Source organism: Prosopis cineraria, unplaced genomic scaffold (genome assembly GCF_029017545.1).
Source record: "Prosopis cineraria cultivar Desert tree isolate PC_DT_omini unplaced genomic scaffold, ASM2901754v1 PC4, whole genome shotgun sequence".
In the NCBI taxonomy this organism is placed as follows: domain Eukaryota; kingdom Viridiplantae; phylum Streptophyta; class Magnoliopsida; order Fabales; family Fabaceae; genus Prosopis; species Prosopis cineraria.
The window spans coordinates 41,236,724-41,255,306 of NW_026555335.1; the positions used below are offsets into that span (position 1 = coordinate 41,236,724).

The 18,583-nt window shown below is 37.0% G+C and overlaps 1 protein-coding gene across 2 annotated transcripts; it reads right to left on the reverse strand.

Moving 5' to 3' along the window:
* Positions 1–315: 315 nt before the first annotated feature.
* On the reverse strand, positions 316–18,223 carry LOC129308522 (transportin MOS14). 2 transcript variants are annotated; one of them, XM_054949669.1, is made up of 27 exons: positions 17,888–18,223; positions 17,430–17,507; positions 17,237–17,299; positions 16,954–17,001; positions 16,711–16,857; positions 15,960–16,091; positions 15,810–15,850; positions 14,927–15,018; positions 13,457–13,584; positions 12,831–12,906; positions 12,585–12,705; positions 12,404–12,503; positions 12,076–12,157; positions 10,412–10,494; positions 9,414–9,533; positions 9,047–9,098; positions 8,592–8,747; positions 7,823–7,946; positions 7,645–7,726; positions 7,477–7,565; positions 7,314–7,388; positions 7,173–7,227; positions 3,349–3,468; positions 2,830–2,922; positions 2,617–2,762; positions 1,085–1,262; positions 316–998 (listed from the first exon to the last, which is right to left on the reverse strand). In XM_054949669.1, exons 1-27 carry the CDS (start codon positions 18,008–18,010, stop codon positions 714–716), a joined length of 2,889 nt encoding a protein of 962 aa, XP_054805644.1. In that variant the 5' UTR covers positions 18,011–18,223; the 3' UTR covers positions 316–713. The 2 variants fall into 2 exon arrangements, with proteins under 2 accessions (XP_054805644.1, XP_054805645.1); XM_054949670.1 differs by lacking the exons at positions 17,430–17,507; positions 17,888–18,223 and having other exon boundaries at positions 17,233–17,251.
* Positions 18,224–18,583: the final 360 nt, after the last annotated feature.

Genomic DNA, 18,583 nt, shown 5'->3' on the forward strand with positions numbered 1-18,583 from the left:
ACAGCTAATCTATAAATATTTCTGCAATTACTCTCAGAAATTTGAAAGGTGAAGGCATGCCCTGATAAACTCTAGGGTCTCACTCTCCAAAACTTTTTTTTACCAGGGCAAAAAGGCACAAGAACAAATGCAATCCTCAAAATGTTCCTAATAATACAACAACAACAACAAGCTTTTATCTCATAAGGTGAAATCCACTACATGAATTGTAAATCGTCATTTTGCTCTATCATTTACCAAACTTTTAAAAATATTATTAATTAAAAGATCGCGTTCAATAACTTCCAAAAGTGTTCTCTATCAAAATGTTCTCACTAATAAAAAGGAAATATTTTTGATTAAAATAATTAAAGAAAAATAGATTCCTTAACCTTATCATTTTCCTTTTTTTTTTTTCCTTTTCTTGTTTTCATTAAATTACACTTCTATACCATGTAACCCTCAGCCCCCAAAAATGACAAGCAAAGACAAATGACACCACTCACCAATCCCACATCTGGAAAAGTAAAAAAGATACAACACCCCACATAATTTCTTTCAACCTACACATCTCATGAAGAGGGCTCTCGAACTCTCCTAAAAAATTGGAGAAGGATAAGATCATGGATCAAATTATGAATATAACAACAGATAATACACAAACCGACCTAACCTAACCACAAAACAAGGCCTAAGCAAAATGGCCCCTCAAATCCCATGCCTTTATAATTCCTCTATGATGATGATACACGCACCAAATTCAACTCCAGCGGTCTCAAGGCTTCTTGCACAATTTCCTGAACTGCTCTGTTTCGTCGACAAACATCAGAAAACTCTTCAATAAAAACACTCAGCCCACTTGTATCACCGCCCGAAGCTGCTTCGGATAATGCTTTTAGGAATCTTGCCCGCTCCACGTCAGTGACCGCTGTCGATGGAATTAATGAAACACTCTCTTTCTCCCACTCCAGTGCTTGCATTCCATAGGCTCGAGTTAAGGCTAGTAGGGGGTAAGATACCTGGTGGACGATGGGGTTAGGAAATATCCACAAGTTACGGCAAAGATGATTTTAAGAAGAAACTCAAAAGGGAATAGGTTAACTACCACATCCACTCGAGATTTCGGAAGTGCTCCAGTTAATGAAGCAATCAAGATTCTGGTTATAGTGGCGCCTCGAGGAATAATGATGCTGTCTCTGATAGGTATAAACGGCTCCCCAACAGCAGAGTTTGCAAGATCAAAAATATCAGCCAAAAAATGCAATATGGAATTGGAAGCTTCCCTACAGAAGAGAGAAACAACAAAAGGTGAACAATCAGGCTTTGAACCCTTGCACTTAGTATCAAGAAATAGTGTTTGGATTGATGGATTTCAATTAAAATCTTACATTTAAAATTCATGTATTTAAAATCCTTTGTTTGAATAGTGTAAAAAAGTTTAATGGTAATTTTTTTCCAGAAAATTTTAACGGTAATTGGATAGTGTAAAAAATTTAACGGTAAAAGAGAGACCAAGGTGAGATTCGAAGTAAAAATGAAATATTAGAAATGACAAGTTTAGCTTTGTTCTTCATTCAGCAAGAGATGAGAACGAGAGACGAGGAGTGATGGGAATAATAGAGGCACTGATAGTGAAAACGTGAAAAACCCGAGGATTGAAGTAGGTGGAATTTCAGATAACTAGGATTTAAAGGGAGTTTGAAATTACAAATTCTAATCCTCATGCATCTAAACACAGCTTTAAAAAAAAAAATCCTGTAAATTAATGTTTAGGAGTTATTTCTACTCCATAAAATTCTATTCAGGAGTGAGAACATGACTTCTGCTATTGCAAAAGGTAGGAGTCATTTCAGGATTTCACTCCGTGATTAGTGGCTATGCTTGCTAACTAGAAATTATCCTCCCCCCAGATTCCCATGCATAGTCTAACTCCTACCAGATGAGGATTGAAATCTGCGGCTTGGGAAGAAATAAACTTTTTTTCAGTGCCAATACCACTGAATGGGATTTTATTTTTTGAGTGTTTGAGAAGGTAGTAATCATATATTTTGGCAAAAATTCCAATTTCTAAACCCAAGTGGAATAAAACGCTTGCCATTCATGAACACCAAAAAATAAAAAACTTCCAGTCCTCAAGATAACAATTTCAGTTAACCACATTTTGCTTCTCATATTTTTTTTTCCTTAAGAAAAATGGACCTCAAATTTTGAATCAACTTATCCTTGAATAGTTCTATGATTTTTAAAATACATAAGCATTGTAATTTATTAATTTATAACCCTTCCAGGAAGATCTATGCATTCTGAGTTTAGGCAGATGGCTTGAGGTCAGCAAGATCAGGCACCAAAAAAAAAAAAAAAATGCTCGTAGGCCGTTAAAAAATACAATGTATTTGATTGATTATGATATCAATTATAAAATGCACGAGCTTTTGCAGCGGGGAGAAGTGATGGATGAGAAGGATAAACAATCCATATTATAATGGGGTTACTATTTCAGTAATGCAAAAACACTCAAACGTTAAACCACACACAATCCCCTTGGAAGAATGAAGGATGCATGAGAATGGGCAAGTTAGAATGTTTTGTGTGTGTGTGTGAGAGAGTGAGAGAGAGAGAGAGAGAGAGAGAGAGTACCTGTGCTGTACCGTGATCCCAATCATAGAGCAATCAACTAATGAAGGAAAAACGGATGAGGGAATAAAGAGTTGAGGACAATAACGCATACATCTAGAGGCCAACAGAAAGCAATCATCTGCTATATCTGGTCGGGCTGTGAATTCCTGCATCAAGAATTAAGAATTAGTCGCATTATATCAGTACATCAGAAAGCATTCACTTGAATCGCACCTGAATATTTGTGAGAAGGCGAGTTGTGTGCTGGAAGAGTGCCTCGATCAAATTTTTAAGGTAGTCGGAACAAGATGGATCAGAACCAAATATCTGAAATGGAAAGGGAAATGGCACCAATCAAATTCTTTAGTAGTAACGCAAGATGGACAAGAACCAACCATCTAAATGAGAAAGAGCATCAATTACCAAAATGTATACAAACTAGTTCATTGATCACACCATTTATAGGAAATCTACAAATATAATCTATCGGAAATAGGATAATTTGATCAATAGGCTATCAACTAATTATTAAAATAATTATTGACACCATTAAAAAGGCAATTAGCAGAAACCAATGAGAGGCCATAAAAGCAACCCTGTTGAAGATCATAACATTTCATATAAAGATTACCCATAAATACAAATGCTTCATTCATACGATGTTTTTACTCACCACTAACTTGACAAGGAGTACTCCATAGTACTCTATAATGATGGAATGTGGATAAAATTTCAAAGATATGATATGCATACCTTTATAACTTCACTGGAGAGATAAAGAAAGCATGGTTGGTGGTGCTGCTTATATAGACTCTGAATCTCTTCCAGCATTGCACCAATTGTCAGCCCCATGAACATCCCAGAAGTTCTCACCTGAAAACATGTACACTCACTGTGACCAGGTGTAAATCTTTTTATGTTGGGTTATTGGAGACTTCAAGACAACTCCGCCTATGTTTATAGCCGGTCCCAAGCCCGGGTAAAGGAGGAGGGTTGTGTTAGGCCATCAACAGCCAATGTAAAAATTTGTTGAATCTATCATGAACATGGACAATAGACGTTATAATGTTAATGCTAGGTCGTTGCCCGTAAGTAACGCGCTGCATGGCTCGAGTACAGTGATAAGTGAGTTAGAGCCGCTGCATCGGCGCCCGGATGTAGTGTTAAATGAGCAAGGGCTACCGCGTCATTCTGGACGCACGCGGCTAAAGAAGTTAGTCCATAAGAGCAAAATTAGATTTGGTACTTGGAATGTTGGGACATTAAATTGTAAATCTGTAGAGGTTGTAGGGGTTATGATTCAAAGGAAAATCAATATCCTTTGCTTGCAAGAAACAAAATGGCGTGGAGAAGAAGCTAAGGATATTCAAGGTTTCAAACTTTGGTATACAGAAAAAGTAAGTGCACGCAATGGAGTAGGCATCATTATAGATAAGGAGTGGAAGAAGAACGTTGTAGAAGTTAGCAGAATTGGAGACAGAATTATTTCTTTAAAAATGATAATTGGACGTGAGACTGTTAATATTGTTAGCGCTTATGCGCCGCAAGTCGGGACAGAAGCCAGTCTTAAGGAATTATTTTGGGAGGATCTGGAGGGGTTGATTCGACACATACCACAGAGTGAAAAGATTTTTATTGGAGGAGACTTTAATGGGCATGTCGGGAGGGAAGCTGGTCAGTATGCGAGGGTGCATGGTGGTTTTGGTTTTGGAGAGCTAAACAATGAAGGGCAAACTCTTCTTGATTTCTCACTGGCGTATGATTTTAAGATTGCCAACACTTGTTTCAAGAAGAGAGATGAGCATCTCATCACCTACAAAAGTGGAGCCTCAAGGTCGCAGATTGATTTTCTTTTGGTTAGGAACACAGATAGAAAACTTTGTAAAAATTGTAAGGTGATCCCTGGAGATGCTGTAACGACACAACATAGGGTCCTAGTCCTTGATTTGTGTATTATGAGTAAAATCCAAAAACGTCGACAAGTAGTAACACCAAGGATTAGGTGGTGGCAATTAAAAGGTGAGAAGCAAGATATTTTCAAGCGAAATCTTTTGGATAAAGGAATTTGGGATTCTCAGGGAAGTGCTAACATCATATGGGAGGATATGGCTAAAAAGATACGGGAGGTTGCAAAAGTAGTTTTGGGAGAATCGAAAGGTCCTGGTCCGAGAGATAAGGAGTCTTGGTGGTGGAATAATAGTGTACAGGACAAAATCAAGTATAAGAAGAACTGTTTTAAAGCCATACATTTGTGTAACAATGAGGAAAATTGGGAGAGGTACCGTATGGCTAAGAAGGAAACTAAGAGAGCTGTGGGTGAAGCTCGTTCTAAAGCTTTTGAAGAATTTTATAAGAACCTTGAGACGAAGGAAGGAGAGCAAAATATTTATAAGATTGCCAAGAGTAGGGAAAGAAAATCAAGAGATCTAGAACAGGTAAGGTGTATTAAGGATGAAGAGGGAAGAATTTTAGTTACAGATGATGAAATTAAAAATAGATGGGAGACTTATTTTTCTAAACTTTTCAACGATGGAGAGGATTCATCTAGTAACTTGGAGGATTTAGTAACTGGTGAAGGAGAACAAAATTTGTCATTCTATCGAAAAATACGTGATAAGGAGGTAAAGGAAGCTCTTAAGAAAATGGCAAATGGTAGAGCTAACGGACCTGATTGTATATCTATCGAAGCGTGGAAATGCTTAGGTGAAGAAGGGGTGAGATGGTTAACTAAGTTATTTAATGTGATTCTACGGTCCAAGAAAATGCCTGATGAGTGGAGGAGAAGTACATTAATTCCTATTTATAAAAATAAAGGAGATATTCAGAATTGTACTAACTATAGAGGGATTAAACTCATGAGCCACACAATGAAATTGTGGGAGAAAGTAATTGAGCACAGGTTGAGATTGGAGACAAGTATTTCTGAGAATCAATTTGGTTTTATGCCAGGTAGATCAACTACAGAGGCGATTTATCTACTAAGGGGATTAATGGAAAAGTATCGTTGTAAAGATAAAGATCTACACATGGTTTTTATTGATTTGGAAAAAACTTATGACCGTATACCAAGAGAAGTGCTTTGGAAAGCGTTAGAAAAAAAGGGAGTACGGATTGCTTATATTAAAGCAATACAAGATATGTATGAGGGGGTAAAAACTAGTATAAGAACGCCTAGTGGTCAAACAAAGGATTTTCCTATAAAGATTGGGCTACATCAGGGATCATCTCTGAGTCCTTATTTGTTCAACTTGATTTTAAATGTTTTGACGGAACATATTCAAGAGGAAATCCCGAAATGTATGCTCTTCGCGGATGATATAGTTCTTATAGCAGAGACAAGAGAAGAGGTTAATTGCAAACTTGAGTTATGGAGGAGGACATTGGAGTCGAAAGGTTTTCGTCTGAGTAGAAGTAAGACGGAATATTTATATTGTAAATTTGATAAAGGACTATTCGAAAATAATTTGGAAGTGAAATTGGGAGATCAAATTATACCTCAAGTGGAAAAGTTTAGATATTTGGGAGCCATTATCCAAAATGATGGCGAAATCAGTGGAGATATTTCACATAGAATTCAAGCTGGGTGGTTTAATTGGAGAAAAGCTAAAGGAGTTATTTGTGACCGTAAGGTGCCTAATAAACTTAAAGGAAAGTTTTATCGTACTGCTATCAGACCGGCAATGTTATATAGTAGTGAATGCTGGGCTCTAACGGGACAGCAAGAGCATAAAGTTGGAGTAGCAGAGATGAGAATGTTACGATGGATGTGCGGACATACACGTAAAGATAAAATTCGAAATGAGCACATACGTGAAAAAGTGAGGGTGGCACCTATTGAGGAAAAAATGGTAGAAAATCGGTTGAGATGGTTTGGGCATGTACAAAGAAGACCAAGGGAGGCACCAGTGAGAAGAGTGGAACATATAACTTTGAGTCCGATTAAGAGAGGTAGAGGAAGGCCTAAGAGAACACTCTTGGAAGTTGTTGAACGTGATCTCTTAATTAATAATATTTCTAAAAGCTTAATAAATGATAGAGCACAATGGCGTCTTGCAATCCATGTAGCCGACCCCACCTAGTGGGATAAAGGCTTGTTGTTGTTGTTGTTGTTGTATTGGAGACTTCAAGACCCAATAATATCTCCTGATAGAAGATTGCGAGAGAGCATTCAATAAAACAAACAAATCTTTTTAACGTTGACAAGGCATAGAACCAGAGTTGATCCTGTTCAGATTCTTTAGGAGGAAGAAACCACTTGAGAACTGACACTGAATTTCATAAATTTGATCTGACAAGGCTTAAAAGTAACAAAACGAGATCCAGTTTCTCATCTTCCTAGGAAAAATGCACAAACCCCTCAACCACAGAAAGTTGCAACCTTAAAAAAATGTTTTGCATGAATTAAAGCACAATACAGTAAGCAAAGAGGGTTGAGGCCATGAACACAATTATTGCAGAATTGAGACGATGAAAAAATGAGTGCCTCATTTAGTTGCTTGATTAGACAATTCATTCCATGCCATTATTGAAAATGTTCTTCACGTTGAGCAAATATTAAAGAGAGTGATTTAGCTTACTGCATATTTACACGCTCGGCAGAGGGATTCCATAGTTCGCATGTCCCAAGCACGGCTACATCCAGAACATTTCAAAAATACTGAGAAAAAACAGCACATTCTGATTGGGGGGGTCTTAAGAAACAATTCAAGAATACTCACAGATCAAAAATAGCTTTAAAAATAGGCCAGAGCCTCTGAATAGCATCTGCCACTGCTTGAGGATGATTTACATATCTGAAAATGTACAGTTGTATGTTCATGACTGTGTAACCCAGAAAAAGGGCACGGGCAGGGAGGTGAGCAAGGTCATTAAATTTTCTACCTAAATATATAAGCAAATCGATCAATGTGAATAGTTAACTGACGAGAAGGTCTTTTACTCAAGATCTCTGGACCTTGATTAATAGCTTCCTGATAGAGCACAATGCAGAATATAGGATTATGGACCGAGAAATTAAGAATTAGAGAATTCCAGTGGACAGAAACTAACCTGTAAAGGATACATGACTGGTAGGCACAATGCCTCAAGGGCTCTCTTAGCATCATCTGGAGGAAGTTCAGTAATAACCATACTGCATGAACATTTATTAAGTTAGTAACTGGTTCACTCAAAACTCCTAAGAGAGCCAAAAGCAACATTTTATTCCTACAGTCTTCAACCAATTTACCTTAAGGCTTCAACCAAATGTAGTGAGTCCTCGGCAGGTACTTTGAAACTATCTTCTCCATTAACTGTCTTATTGTAGATGTGAAACAGACCATCTAAGCATCCACACAACTTCTTTCGGCAGTCTGAAATAAGCTCAGTTAATATTTTCTTGGCTAACCAATTTTTAAGAAGGCAATGAGGCTGAGGCAGTGAATGTATTCCACAAAAACTAAATGAATTTGCCAGAATCACCGAAGAAACATCAAGTTTAAAGTAGTAGTTCTATTATCAATAAGATATTATTTTTTAAAGGTCACAAAACCTATTCTTTTCTTTTAGGTTTTAGAAAAATACATGCAGAAAGATTATAGTCCCTTTTATCACTCCAGAGGCATATCCTACTACGTAATATCATGACCTTCTAAGATAAAATCTGAAGCAAAGATTTATCATCGTCTCCATAGTCCACACAATGGTCTGCATAGTGTCATTGACAGGTGACATTGAAATTTGAAAAGAATGGAAATTCATTAGAATGATATATTCTTCATTCAACATTCTCTTGTTTGGTAGAAACATTGACTAGAGATCCAACTCTATCTATTCACCATCTTCTACAAGTTATGTTTTTATGGAAAAACAAATGAAGCGCTCAAACAACTTTGATCCCTTTAAAAAGGGAAAAGGTTATTCGCCAGAGTACTAAAAGGCCCTATCAAATGCAGCCCACCAATGTTTCAAGGGGCAAACAAAAAGTACACACATACTCAAGCAAGAGTTAATTATACCATCACAGATGTGTCTAAAGGCCAAAGCAGCAGCCGCAGCACAATCCTCAGATGTACCCATGCCATTCATTAGGATATCTAAAACTGAAGGCAGTATAGATGACCCACAGGATGCAGAATCAAGCCATTTTGAATAAGCACCAGTAGTCAAGCACACTGAAAATATGCCCGCAATCAAACATGTATTAGGGTCAGCAGAGTTCAAATTCATAACAATCCACTACCTTAACAAGGCATACAATTACAGACTACCCAGTGAGCAACAGGTGAAAAGGGAAGGGTCTCCCGGCGCATGGACTGCTTCCTTAGAGGCAGACAATCAACATTATCGTTACAAGGCAACTTTCCAGTTTCCCCAGTTCCCAGTAGGGGGATTAAAAAAACCAACCATTAAATGGGGTAGGAAAATAACTTGAGATAGGTAAGAAGAGAAAATGACTAAAGCAGTATATAACCTGTCTGAAGTAGCTGTGGTTGATGAGGAAGTTTTGGAAGCAGGGCCATGATCTATATCAAGAAAAAACCAGAAAATTAAGAACACGTTATGAATTTCTACAGGGACTTGTACAAAATAAAAACTCAATAAGGGAAGAAGGGACCTCACACAATTAAATATCTACATTCTCACACAAATAAAGTCACAAACACGTGTTGCCACTTGCAAGATGTATGAGGTTGCAGTATAATATTTGCATACCAGCAAATATATTGTTCTCTCATGTCAGGAATCAAAATTGAAAAACCATGGGAGGCTTATGAGCAGCACATCAAACATGTTGCAAATCATGTATAAATATATAAGAAAGTTAAACCAAATCATACCTGAGGCATTACTTCTGATTCAACAACAGACACATAGTTTGATACAGCACGAATACAAAACAAAGTAGCCTCTGCTGGACGCCATTCTTTGCGTTCATCATTGCTATGGCCAGATACAGCCTTAAAATAGGGGTTTCAGAAATTATATTCACATCACTAAGACAAAAGAGTGCATACAAGATACTAAAAAGTATAAACAAATTTGAGGTTTCAGCTTGTCAATCATATCCAAAGCTCTCATCTTAGGGGGAAAAAAATAAAAATAAAATAGGGGTATACAGAGAAAGAATGGTGAACATGGGGACCATCATCTCTCATTGCGGTGTTACCTATTTTTTTCCATAACACCCTGATAGAGTTAAATTTTTTTTTCCTCCAAGACCCAAGGGTTTTTTACATCATCATAAAGAACTTACATATAACAAGGATAAGAGAATACAGTATAATAATGCAATGCGAGTCACTAATCAAGGAGTTCCAAAAAAAAAAAAGTGTTTCCAAGGCAATAGTATTCACCATGGACCATGGCTTTACTTGAATCGTATAAATTATTTCACTTTTTTCCAGAAAACTTCTGGCATAAGATATTCTGAAAAATGACAGATTTATCAAATAAGCCGAGAAACAGACCAGAAGTATTCCCTTTTTATCACTTGTCCTCTCAGAGCCCAAGAGGAAAGTAGAGCAGCAAAAGTAGAAATCTACAACCCACGTCACCAAGGGAAACTTTCTATTTCTATTTTTTGTATTTCTCTTAGAAAAGACAGGAAGCCAAGAAAAGTAAAGGAAAAGAGTACAAACAGTAGCTGCAGGCTAAAATTTGGGGTAAATGGACAGAAAGACAAAATGCTAGAATATTTCGAGGCCATGAGAGTACGTAAAACAGTGTTTATGAATAAAATTTAGATTAAAGGGATGAACTCTAATTCTTTCAACCAGAAGACATATAATCAGAGAAAGTATATCATATTCAAACCAACCAAGGATGTGATACACACCTCAAGAAGTTTAATGTATAGAATTTTAAGCGTTGCATCACCACCTAGAACTGACGCTGCATCTGATAAGACATCCGCAACAGCTGATAACCAAAAAATTTCAGTTTGTCAGGTAGAAATACCATCCAGTTTTGGCTAAGATAAAAAGTATATATTTAGCAATCCTTGAACCAAAATTTAGCTACAAGTAAATGACATAAGTTTGGAGAACATGGTGCCATTAAGAGAAGGAAGGAGAGAAGAACGCCCCCACCCCTAAAATAACACAGCCCCCAAATGAGATCAATCACTACATCAAGTAGCCTCAAAGACAGCAAACTCAAATGATGAATGGTAAAATGCACAGTAATAAAAATTCAGTATGCACCAAGATTATATTATTTCTAAATTATTATTTAATAATATGGTAAAATTGCTTCTTTTCTTTCTTTGTTTTTTTTTTTTTTTGGAAGAGCCATCTGCCACCCAGTATCACCAACTAAGTGTGTGTTTGGTTTACAGTTTGCCAAAAGTATATTTGTCAAACTGACTTTCAAGACAACAAAGCAACTCCCACTTGTTTTTCCCAAACTAACTTTTTCAAGGCTTTTAGGTTTTATGGATGGGCTTCCAGAAAATAATTTCTTCTACCCAAACATCAATTTAGTGGAAGAATTCAGATTCACGTAGCATTTGATCCTAAATAAGAGAAAGCTCACCCATTATGATCTTATTCATTCATAAGACTCGAACTCAAAACCTATTTTTAAGTTATGGATTCCCTTTCACTTAAGCCAACCAATGTTAGTAAATTGCTTTTTTCTGCAGAAGCTATGCTTCACAGCTAAAACTTTAATTAAAATTAAAAAAAATCTAAAAAAATGGATCAAAAACCTACAAGCACCACTCAAGAAAACATGCCCCGTTTAGTAAGGAAAGGTAGACTAGTAGAGGTGAAGGCAATATTTTTTTGCAATGTCTACGATGTTTTTGTTATCATTTACTCAACAGAGTGCATCCCTTCCTATTATCTTTTATAAAGGAGGAGGGTTATTTTCCATCTACAAAACTTTCTCATTCCATTCCGATCTATGCGTACGAAACAAGCCCCAAGTCTATCATCTCCTTGATACAAGACAGCCAAAACAGCACTCCTGGTCACTCAATATTTTACTTCATGGTGGGCTAAGAAGACCTTGCTTATCTCCCATGTGAAAATAAACTTGACAATTTACTTTCTTAAATTTCATAGCTAACCATAACTTCCTCAGAAACAATCTATGAAATCAACACAGGAAACTTCCTTCTTTCTACCATTGAAATATTGTTATAAATTTGCACTTCACTACTATGAGGAATATTAATTACAGATTTCATGAATCATCCAAAGCTGCAAATAAAAATGGTACATCTACAGATATTTAGCACAAAATGATTGTGTGCCTTATTTTATGCCTTCAGCATCAATCCTTGGTACAGCAGAGCAAAGTCAGTATTCCTATCACTATTGGTGACTAAAGTTACAAGTTCAAGAAAATCCACAACTTCCCTAGAATGCATTTCTTTTAGAATATTTTGACGTCAACAACCTATTTGCACCTTCACATAACCCAGTTTGGGTATTAATGATGCATAAGACTTTGAATAGGAAATTAAACAAAAGTATTACAACCCTAACCCATTACCATATCTAGTCTGCTTAAATTCTTTAAGATCCTCATATGAAAGGTCCTGATAATCTTCAGGATACTGAACTCGGAAGCTAACCTGTAAAACCAAACCCAACCCAACTTATTAGAACTGAAACTAACACCAACAGAATGCATATGTAACATGTCTCTCAACCTTAAACAATGCAGAGTACAAATCTACATCTGGTGCCAATTGTAATAAGTTCTAGACAATTTAAAATTGAATTTCAGGGTTACCATGCTTGAGGATCTGAAACCATGCATAGTGCTAGAATGGGAGTACAACAAATTTGAATCCAAGCTTCAAAACTGAATGACTCACCAATGAGACAAGTGACTCGTATGCAGGACGAAAAACCTGCAGCCTCCTATTTCTCTCAGCTTCAATTGATGTGTCATTACCGTATGATATGTAGGATTCCCTGTCAGATTATGTAACAATCATATAAAGATAAGGTTCAAGAAAAACCCAGTAAGTTAAGTACCTCTTTGGGGGCAATCACCTTTTGGTCAAGTTCAACTGAAGACTGTGCCAAAAGTTAAAAGTCATTGAAGCAATATCATATTCAGGATGTGAAGCAACTTCCAATAGCGCACGCACAATCAACATTGACTCATCTGAGCCTGCACAGGTAGTTCACCAGAATGTTGGAGCAATAGAGCACCTTGAAAGGGTTTCAAAGTAGCTTATGCCATGGAAGATAAGCAGATATACATAGGAAAAACATTGTAGAGTATCACCCACATACCGGCTGCAATCAATTCCACATATGAATCACCCATGTCAGCAAATAATCTAGCTATTGCCTTTACATCTTCCTCATCCTGAAAGAAGATTAAATAAATCATGAAATTAGTAGAGTTAAAATCAATCAACCATACCAAGCACTAATTCTCAAATCAAGAATTCCTTTTTTCTTTTCTTTGTGAAGTTCAAATTAAGAATTTTGATGACATATACAACATGAATGAGGTATTTTTATGACCACATAAAATGGGAAAGAAGAAACTAACATTAAACACAATTCACAATTGCATGCTTGAATAATTAATAATGCAAGCATGCAGACGCTGATCCAAGACCGGTATGAAAGTCAGACGTTGAAAAAATCTTCACAATTGACAGTACGCATTAACTCAAAATGACTCAAGCTTCCTCATTGAATAAACAAAATTAGCAATATTATAAACCAAAAATTGCCACTGCATATTCACATGCACAGTTGACTATAATCATCAAGCCAAAATACAAAATGTTGAACCAAAGAGCACTTTTACGAAGTAAACTTGCTACTTGTACAATTTTTGTGCCGATGAAGAAGAGAATCAACCATCTATCAGAATAAGTAGAATGAAAAATTTTATAAATGTATACCTTTGAAGAATCACTAAGTTGTGTTTTAAGATTCATAACTTGGGGTACAATCACTTGAATTAGAGGCAAGTGTGCAGAAACACCACCAAAGTTTCCTGCTGCTGTGTAGTGTATTAATTCAGAAATCACTGCAATGAGGAAAAAAAAGGTAAATGTTACCCTACCAGCTCGCCTCTGTTCTGGAAATTCACCCCCCCGGCAACACAGAAATAAATAAATATCCCTTAAACAGATCCAACTTGGATTATCCCAACTTAGCAAAAACTATCCCCCTCTAACCTCTTGAAGGGAGAAGCATTAGTTATTAGAAAAAAGAGCATACTTTAGTCATGGGAAAAAACACAATTATTGATCAGATATTGACAAAAATTGGCCAGTGAACATACAATGCAAAGAAGCTACAGCCTAAGGAAAGGAAGGCACTTTGGGTGTCAAGGCAATATATCTATGACACCTTTCAGCATGAGACTGTTTTCTGACCCAAATTGTCCAGGATCATCACTGATTTTAAGGATATCTCACCAATATACACACCACAATACTAAGGACGATTACTATATAATCCATCTTCACATAGAAATACTGCAATCTAAAGGATTCACAGTCCTATGACCCAAATTTTAGATTAACCTAATCTAATCTGAACCCTTTTTGAGGTAAAATCATCTGAATCCTTTTTGAGGTAAAATCATGGTGGAATCTCAATCCAGCAGAAAAAGATTCTAGGATCCATCTGTCTACGATTGTTAATATTAGAACCAATGTCCTTCTGAACTGGATAGCAGACCAAAGATGATAACATCAGTGTTATGGGCTGAACTTCTCTTTGGTACAACAACAACAAGCCTTTATCCCACTAGGTGGGGTCGGCTACATGGATTGCAAAACGCCATTGTGCTCTATCATTTATCAAGCTTTTAGGAATCTGAACTTCTCTTTGGTAGTGTTTAAAAATTACCCCTCCCCTCCCCTCCCCTCCAAAACCTCCCCCCAAATTGGGGGGATCCACCCCTCCCCTCCCCCTCCTCTCTCCCTCCCCTCCTCCTCCTTCTCCCCTCCATTCCATCCCCTCCCTCCCCTCCCCTCTAACCAAACAAAGCCTTCATCTATGTTTCCATGCTAAGCTCAGTTAATATTACTCGTGACAACGATGAATTCTTCAATTGCTTGAAAGTTTAATCCTTTTGCAAATACTTTATTGTTAATATAATTGAGCAATGCATTTTACAGGCTACTAATGTTTTCACATCCCTTGAGTAAGATAATTATGGTCTTGTATGAACATATCACACAGCACTCAACACGTATAATGGTGACCAATATTCTTTCCCAATACTTTAAGAATATTATAATCCTCCATTGGTCCTACAATTTGATCCTTGGAGATTCTTTACTCTACAACAAAAAGCTTGCATATCTTTGACAAAAAAACAGATATTATCAACATTTAGTTGCTCCAACTTATAATACCATTAACAGATGCCTCTGAGAGTAACTCAGAATTCAAGCTTGACAATGCGGTGAGAACTAATGGATGAGAGCAAAGAACAGATCCAGGAATCCTGAAAATGAAAAAAAAGTTTATTAAAGGGCAGTAAAAGAATACCCCACCCCCCCCCCAAAATAATTCTCCATTAAGAGATTAAGAGATTGAAAGAACAGGAGCCTCAAGAACAGTTATGGCCAAAAAAAAAGTTCCACCAAAGTTTCATTGAGTAGACAAAATGAGACAAAATCCTAAAATTCATAGTTCGATTTGAGAAAGCATGGCAATGAAGCCTATTACATTAAAATCTTGCACTTTTGGTTAATCTCCCAATTTGGTGCTTTCCAGCACATTTATGTATGAAAAATATACAGATTTGAGATCACAAATCAATTATTTTCTTGTTTTTGAACAAACTCCTACATAATCCAACCTTAAATGTCCACAAGCAAAAAGGTGCCAGATTTTGCCATCACTTGCAGTACAGTACGACAGCTCCTGGCTAAGACAAAGTAATTATACTCCAAAACAAATTCTTACAGAGCTTAAGTCCTTCCCAAAGGTCATTCATGTAACATTTATTGAAGCTTACTCTCATCCATGCTCAGGCCCAAATGATTCTTACACAATAACCATAAGGAAGGAAAATAAAAAATTGTCATTACTTATTAATGCGACACGAACATCATATGTTAGGCCTAATTGTTGCCCTTCATTTGGAAGAAATTAAAAACAAAAAGAAAAAAAAAATCAGCAACTTGATTATAGCTAAACAAGTTCTGGTAAAAAAAGATTATAGCTAAACAAGTGATACCCGTAAGATTCAAATTTTAGTTAAGTACAAGACTTTACAAAAGAAAGCCATACCCATGCTTTAGGCGAAGCCAAGAGGCAAATGCTTCAAGAACCTGACACGTTAACATGATGATAAAACCACTTAATAAAAACTTCAAGCCTAACGTATCTTATAAAAACTACAAAAGGGAAAGTAACTGAATAAATAAAATTCACTCCCACCTGCTCCTTAAGTTCAGAAATATTTAAACAAGCGGTCAAAATACTAAGAGCAACCTCCATTTGAGATGTAAGTTCCTTTTCAAATTGGCGGCGCCTTTCTGGGCGAGCTGCTATCTTATAGTTAAATACCTCCTAAAAATAGAAGACAAAATGCGTAAAAGACATATGTGCAACCAAAAGCTATAATTAATAAACTTACTTTAATTGAAATATTTGCTTACATCCAAAAATAGAATTATCTATAAGTTGTACGAGGTTAAGAACCACGTTATTCACTATCCAACATTACAAGGTAGATTGGCTTCTTGGTATCTTGCTGAGGATGTTGAAAAAAGAGTGGATAGTAGTAAAGAATAAAGGTGACAGAGTGACGTACGAGTATTCCGTACTCTAAAGCTTAATCATCTGAAATTTTGACAGTTGTCCCACTAACATGATAAGGAGATCAGAAATAAATTTCCTTGTATCGAGTTTTGTATGTCAGTAACTCCAAAATAATATAGTCACATCGCGACAATTTAGTCCTTTAGAGCTCAATAAAAGTTTGGCAGTTGTCTCAATAAAAAGGAAAAAAGATCATAAATAGAGTTCCTCGCATTAGCTTTTATACCCCCGACAAAACTGTTAGCAACTCCAAGGTAATAAAGTGACGTACAGTCACAACAATTCAGTCCTTTAGGGCTTAATAATCTAACATATTGACATTTGTCTGTATCTCACTAATAAGATGAGCTCATGTCAATGTCCATACCTCTGGCAAAACTGTAAGTAACTCCAAGAAACCTGGTATAAACTCCGGATGGGAATTCATCTCATCCCTAAGCCATTTAACTATGCCACCATCCCCCCAATCTTCTGCAGGAACATGCACAGCCAAAGCAGCCACTGCGATGCTAATCTATACATGAACACGTTTTAGAACAATAAAACAGGTGTCTTATGCTTTCATATGTTAAAAACAGATATAACAGAGCAATTAGTCCCTGCATAATACCTGTGTTCTGACTTTGGGAGGGCCTTTGTGGAACTTCTTAAGCAATGTCTGTATTTGAAACAACCAAATAAGTGGCTTTGTTGTTATATCTAATGTGTGGAATCATTTAGCCGAGAACCTTTATACTCAAGGTGTAAAGTTTTATTTACTCCTTTTTTAAACGCATGAGCGGGCACACATTATTATTGCATCATCCCAGGCATGGGGTAAGATCACATATCATAAATATATACAAATGCCCCCTGAGCAAATAAGGAAAAAGAATAGAGAGATACTCACTCACATTTAAGGAGTCACGTAGTGGCCGGAAAGCTTCAGAGGGAAGCTCTTCAAAGTCTCGTTGTACCTGTGTAAATGCCCAAAAATAAAATAAACCCAAAAACCAAAATGAGAAATTTAGAAACCTTGTGGACAAATAGTTGACAGGCCGAAAATCAGCATTTAACATTATTGAGCCCCACAGAAAGTGAAATCACCTTGCTCCTGAGAGTCTGAGAACAAAAAATCAAAGTTTCTAGATTGCTAGTGGCATCGTGAAGTAGATTATCAGCGACCTGCAAAACAGGAAACCAAAGCGGTGAATATATGTACGGTACACAAGCAATCTGCTTAAAATCCTTTTATGACCAGAAACAGCTGAATAATTAAGCTCGTAGCTCAAAAAGAGAGTTCCAACTTTCAATTACTCTCCACAGTATCCAATAAAGATAAAACCTGAAACAATCGCCAAGCACTGCTTGAATGACTGGCAGTGAAGTGCACAATTACAACACCATCAGACGCCAATGGCAGTCATCAAAACAATCACCCGGCGATTATCAACGCCGAATAACCAAAACAACCGCTCTCCGTGACCAAAAATCATTAAAAGCAAAATTGGAAACCAAGTGAATCGAATCCAAACAACAGAGACGAGATTAAAGACAGAAACTACCTGCCACGCATCTAGAGTTCTCTGAAAATCTTGAAGAAACCGATCGGCTTGCATGCGCACTGTGTCATCAGGGTGATGATACAGTGCATTTAGGGCTTCTTTCACAGTATTCTGAAGCTCCATGCTCGAATCGCATCAAACCACACCTCTAGATAGATAGAAGACGGAAGTTAAGCTCAAAATTGGAAATCCTCGTTTCTCTGAGATTCACTCTACTCTGACTTATCTCTCCGTTTTTTGGATATGGCTGATCAGTGTTTTAAAATTCAAGTGTGGGCCTTTTGAGGGGTTTCAGAGTCCCAGGTTCATCGGTAAAAGGACGAAAGGGGTTTTTGGCGCCCGGCGAGCAAAGGGTTGTGAGTTTAATAGCTTTGATGAAGGCAGAGAAACGGTGGCCGTCCGATCGTTTGACGCTTACCTGCCATGCCTCGGCAGATAGCTCTGAAGCATGAAAGACGTTGGATCTGGGACACGTGGCATATGATCGCAATATATTTGGACCTGGGCCCCACTACCCAGGTCATGTATGTGTTTATCCTCGTTGGACGAGTGCGCCCTGACTCGGGTCGTTTTCACGTTTCTCTGCGTTTTTCATAGGAAAAATTCAAAATGTCTAGTAGCGTTTCATCTATTGGCAATCAATAATGTCCCATTTGGTACGCTGGGATTGAAGTTAGAGAAATGAAAGTGAAATCT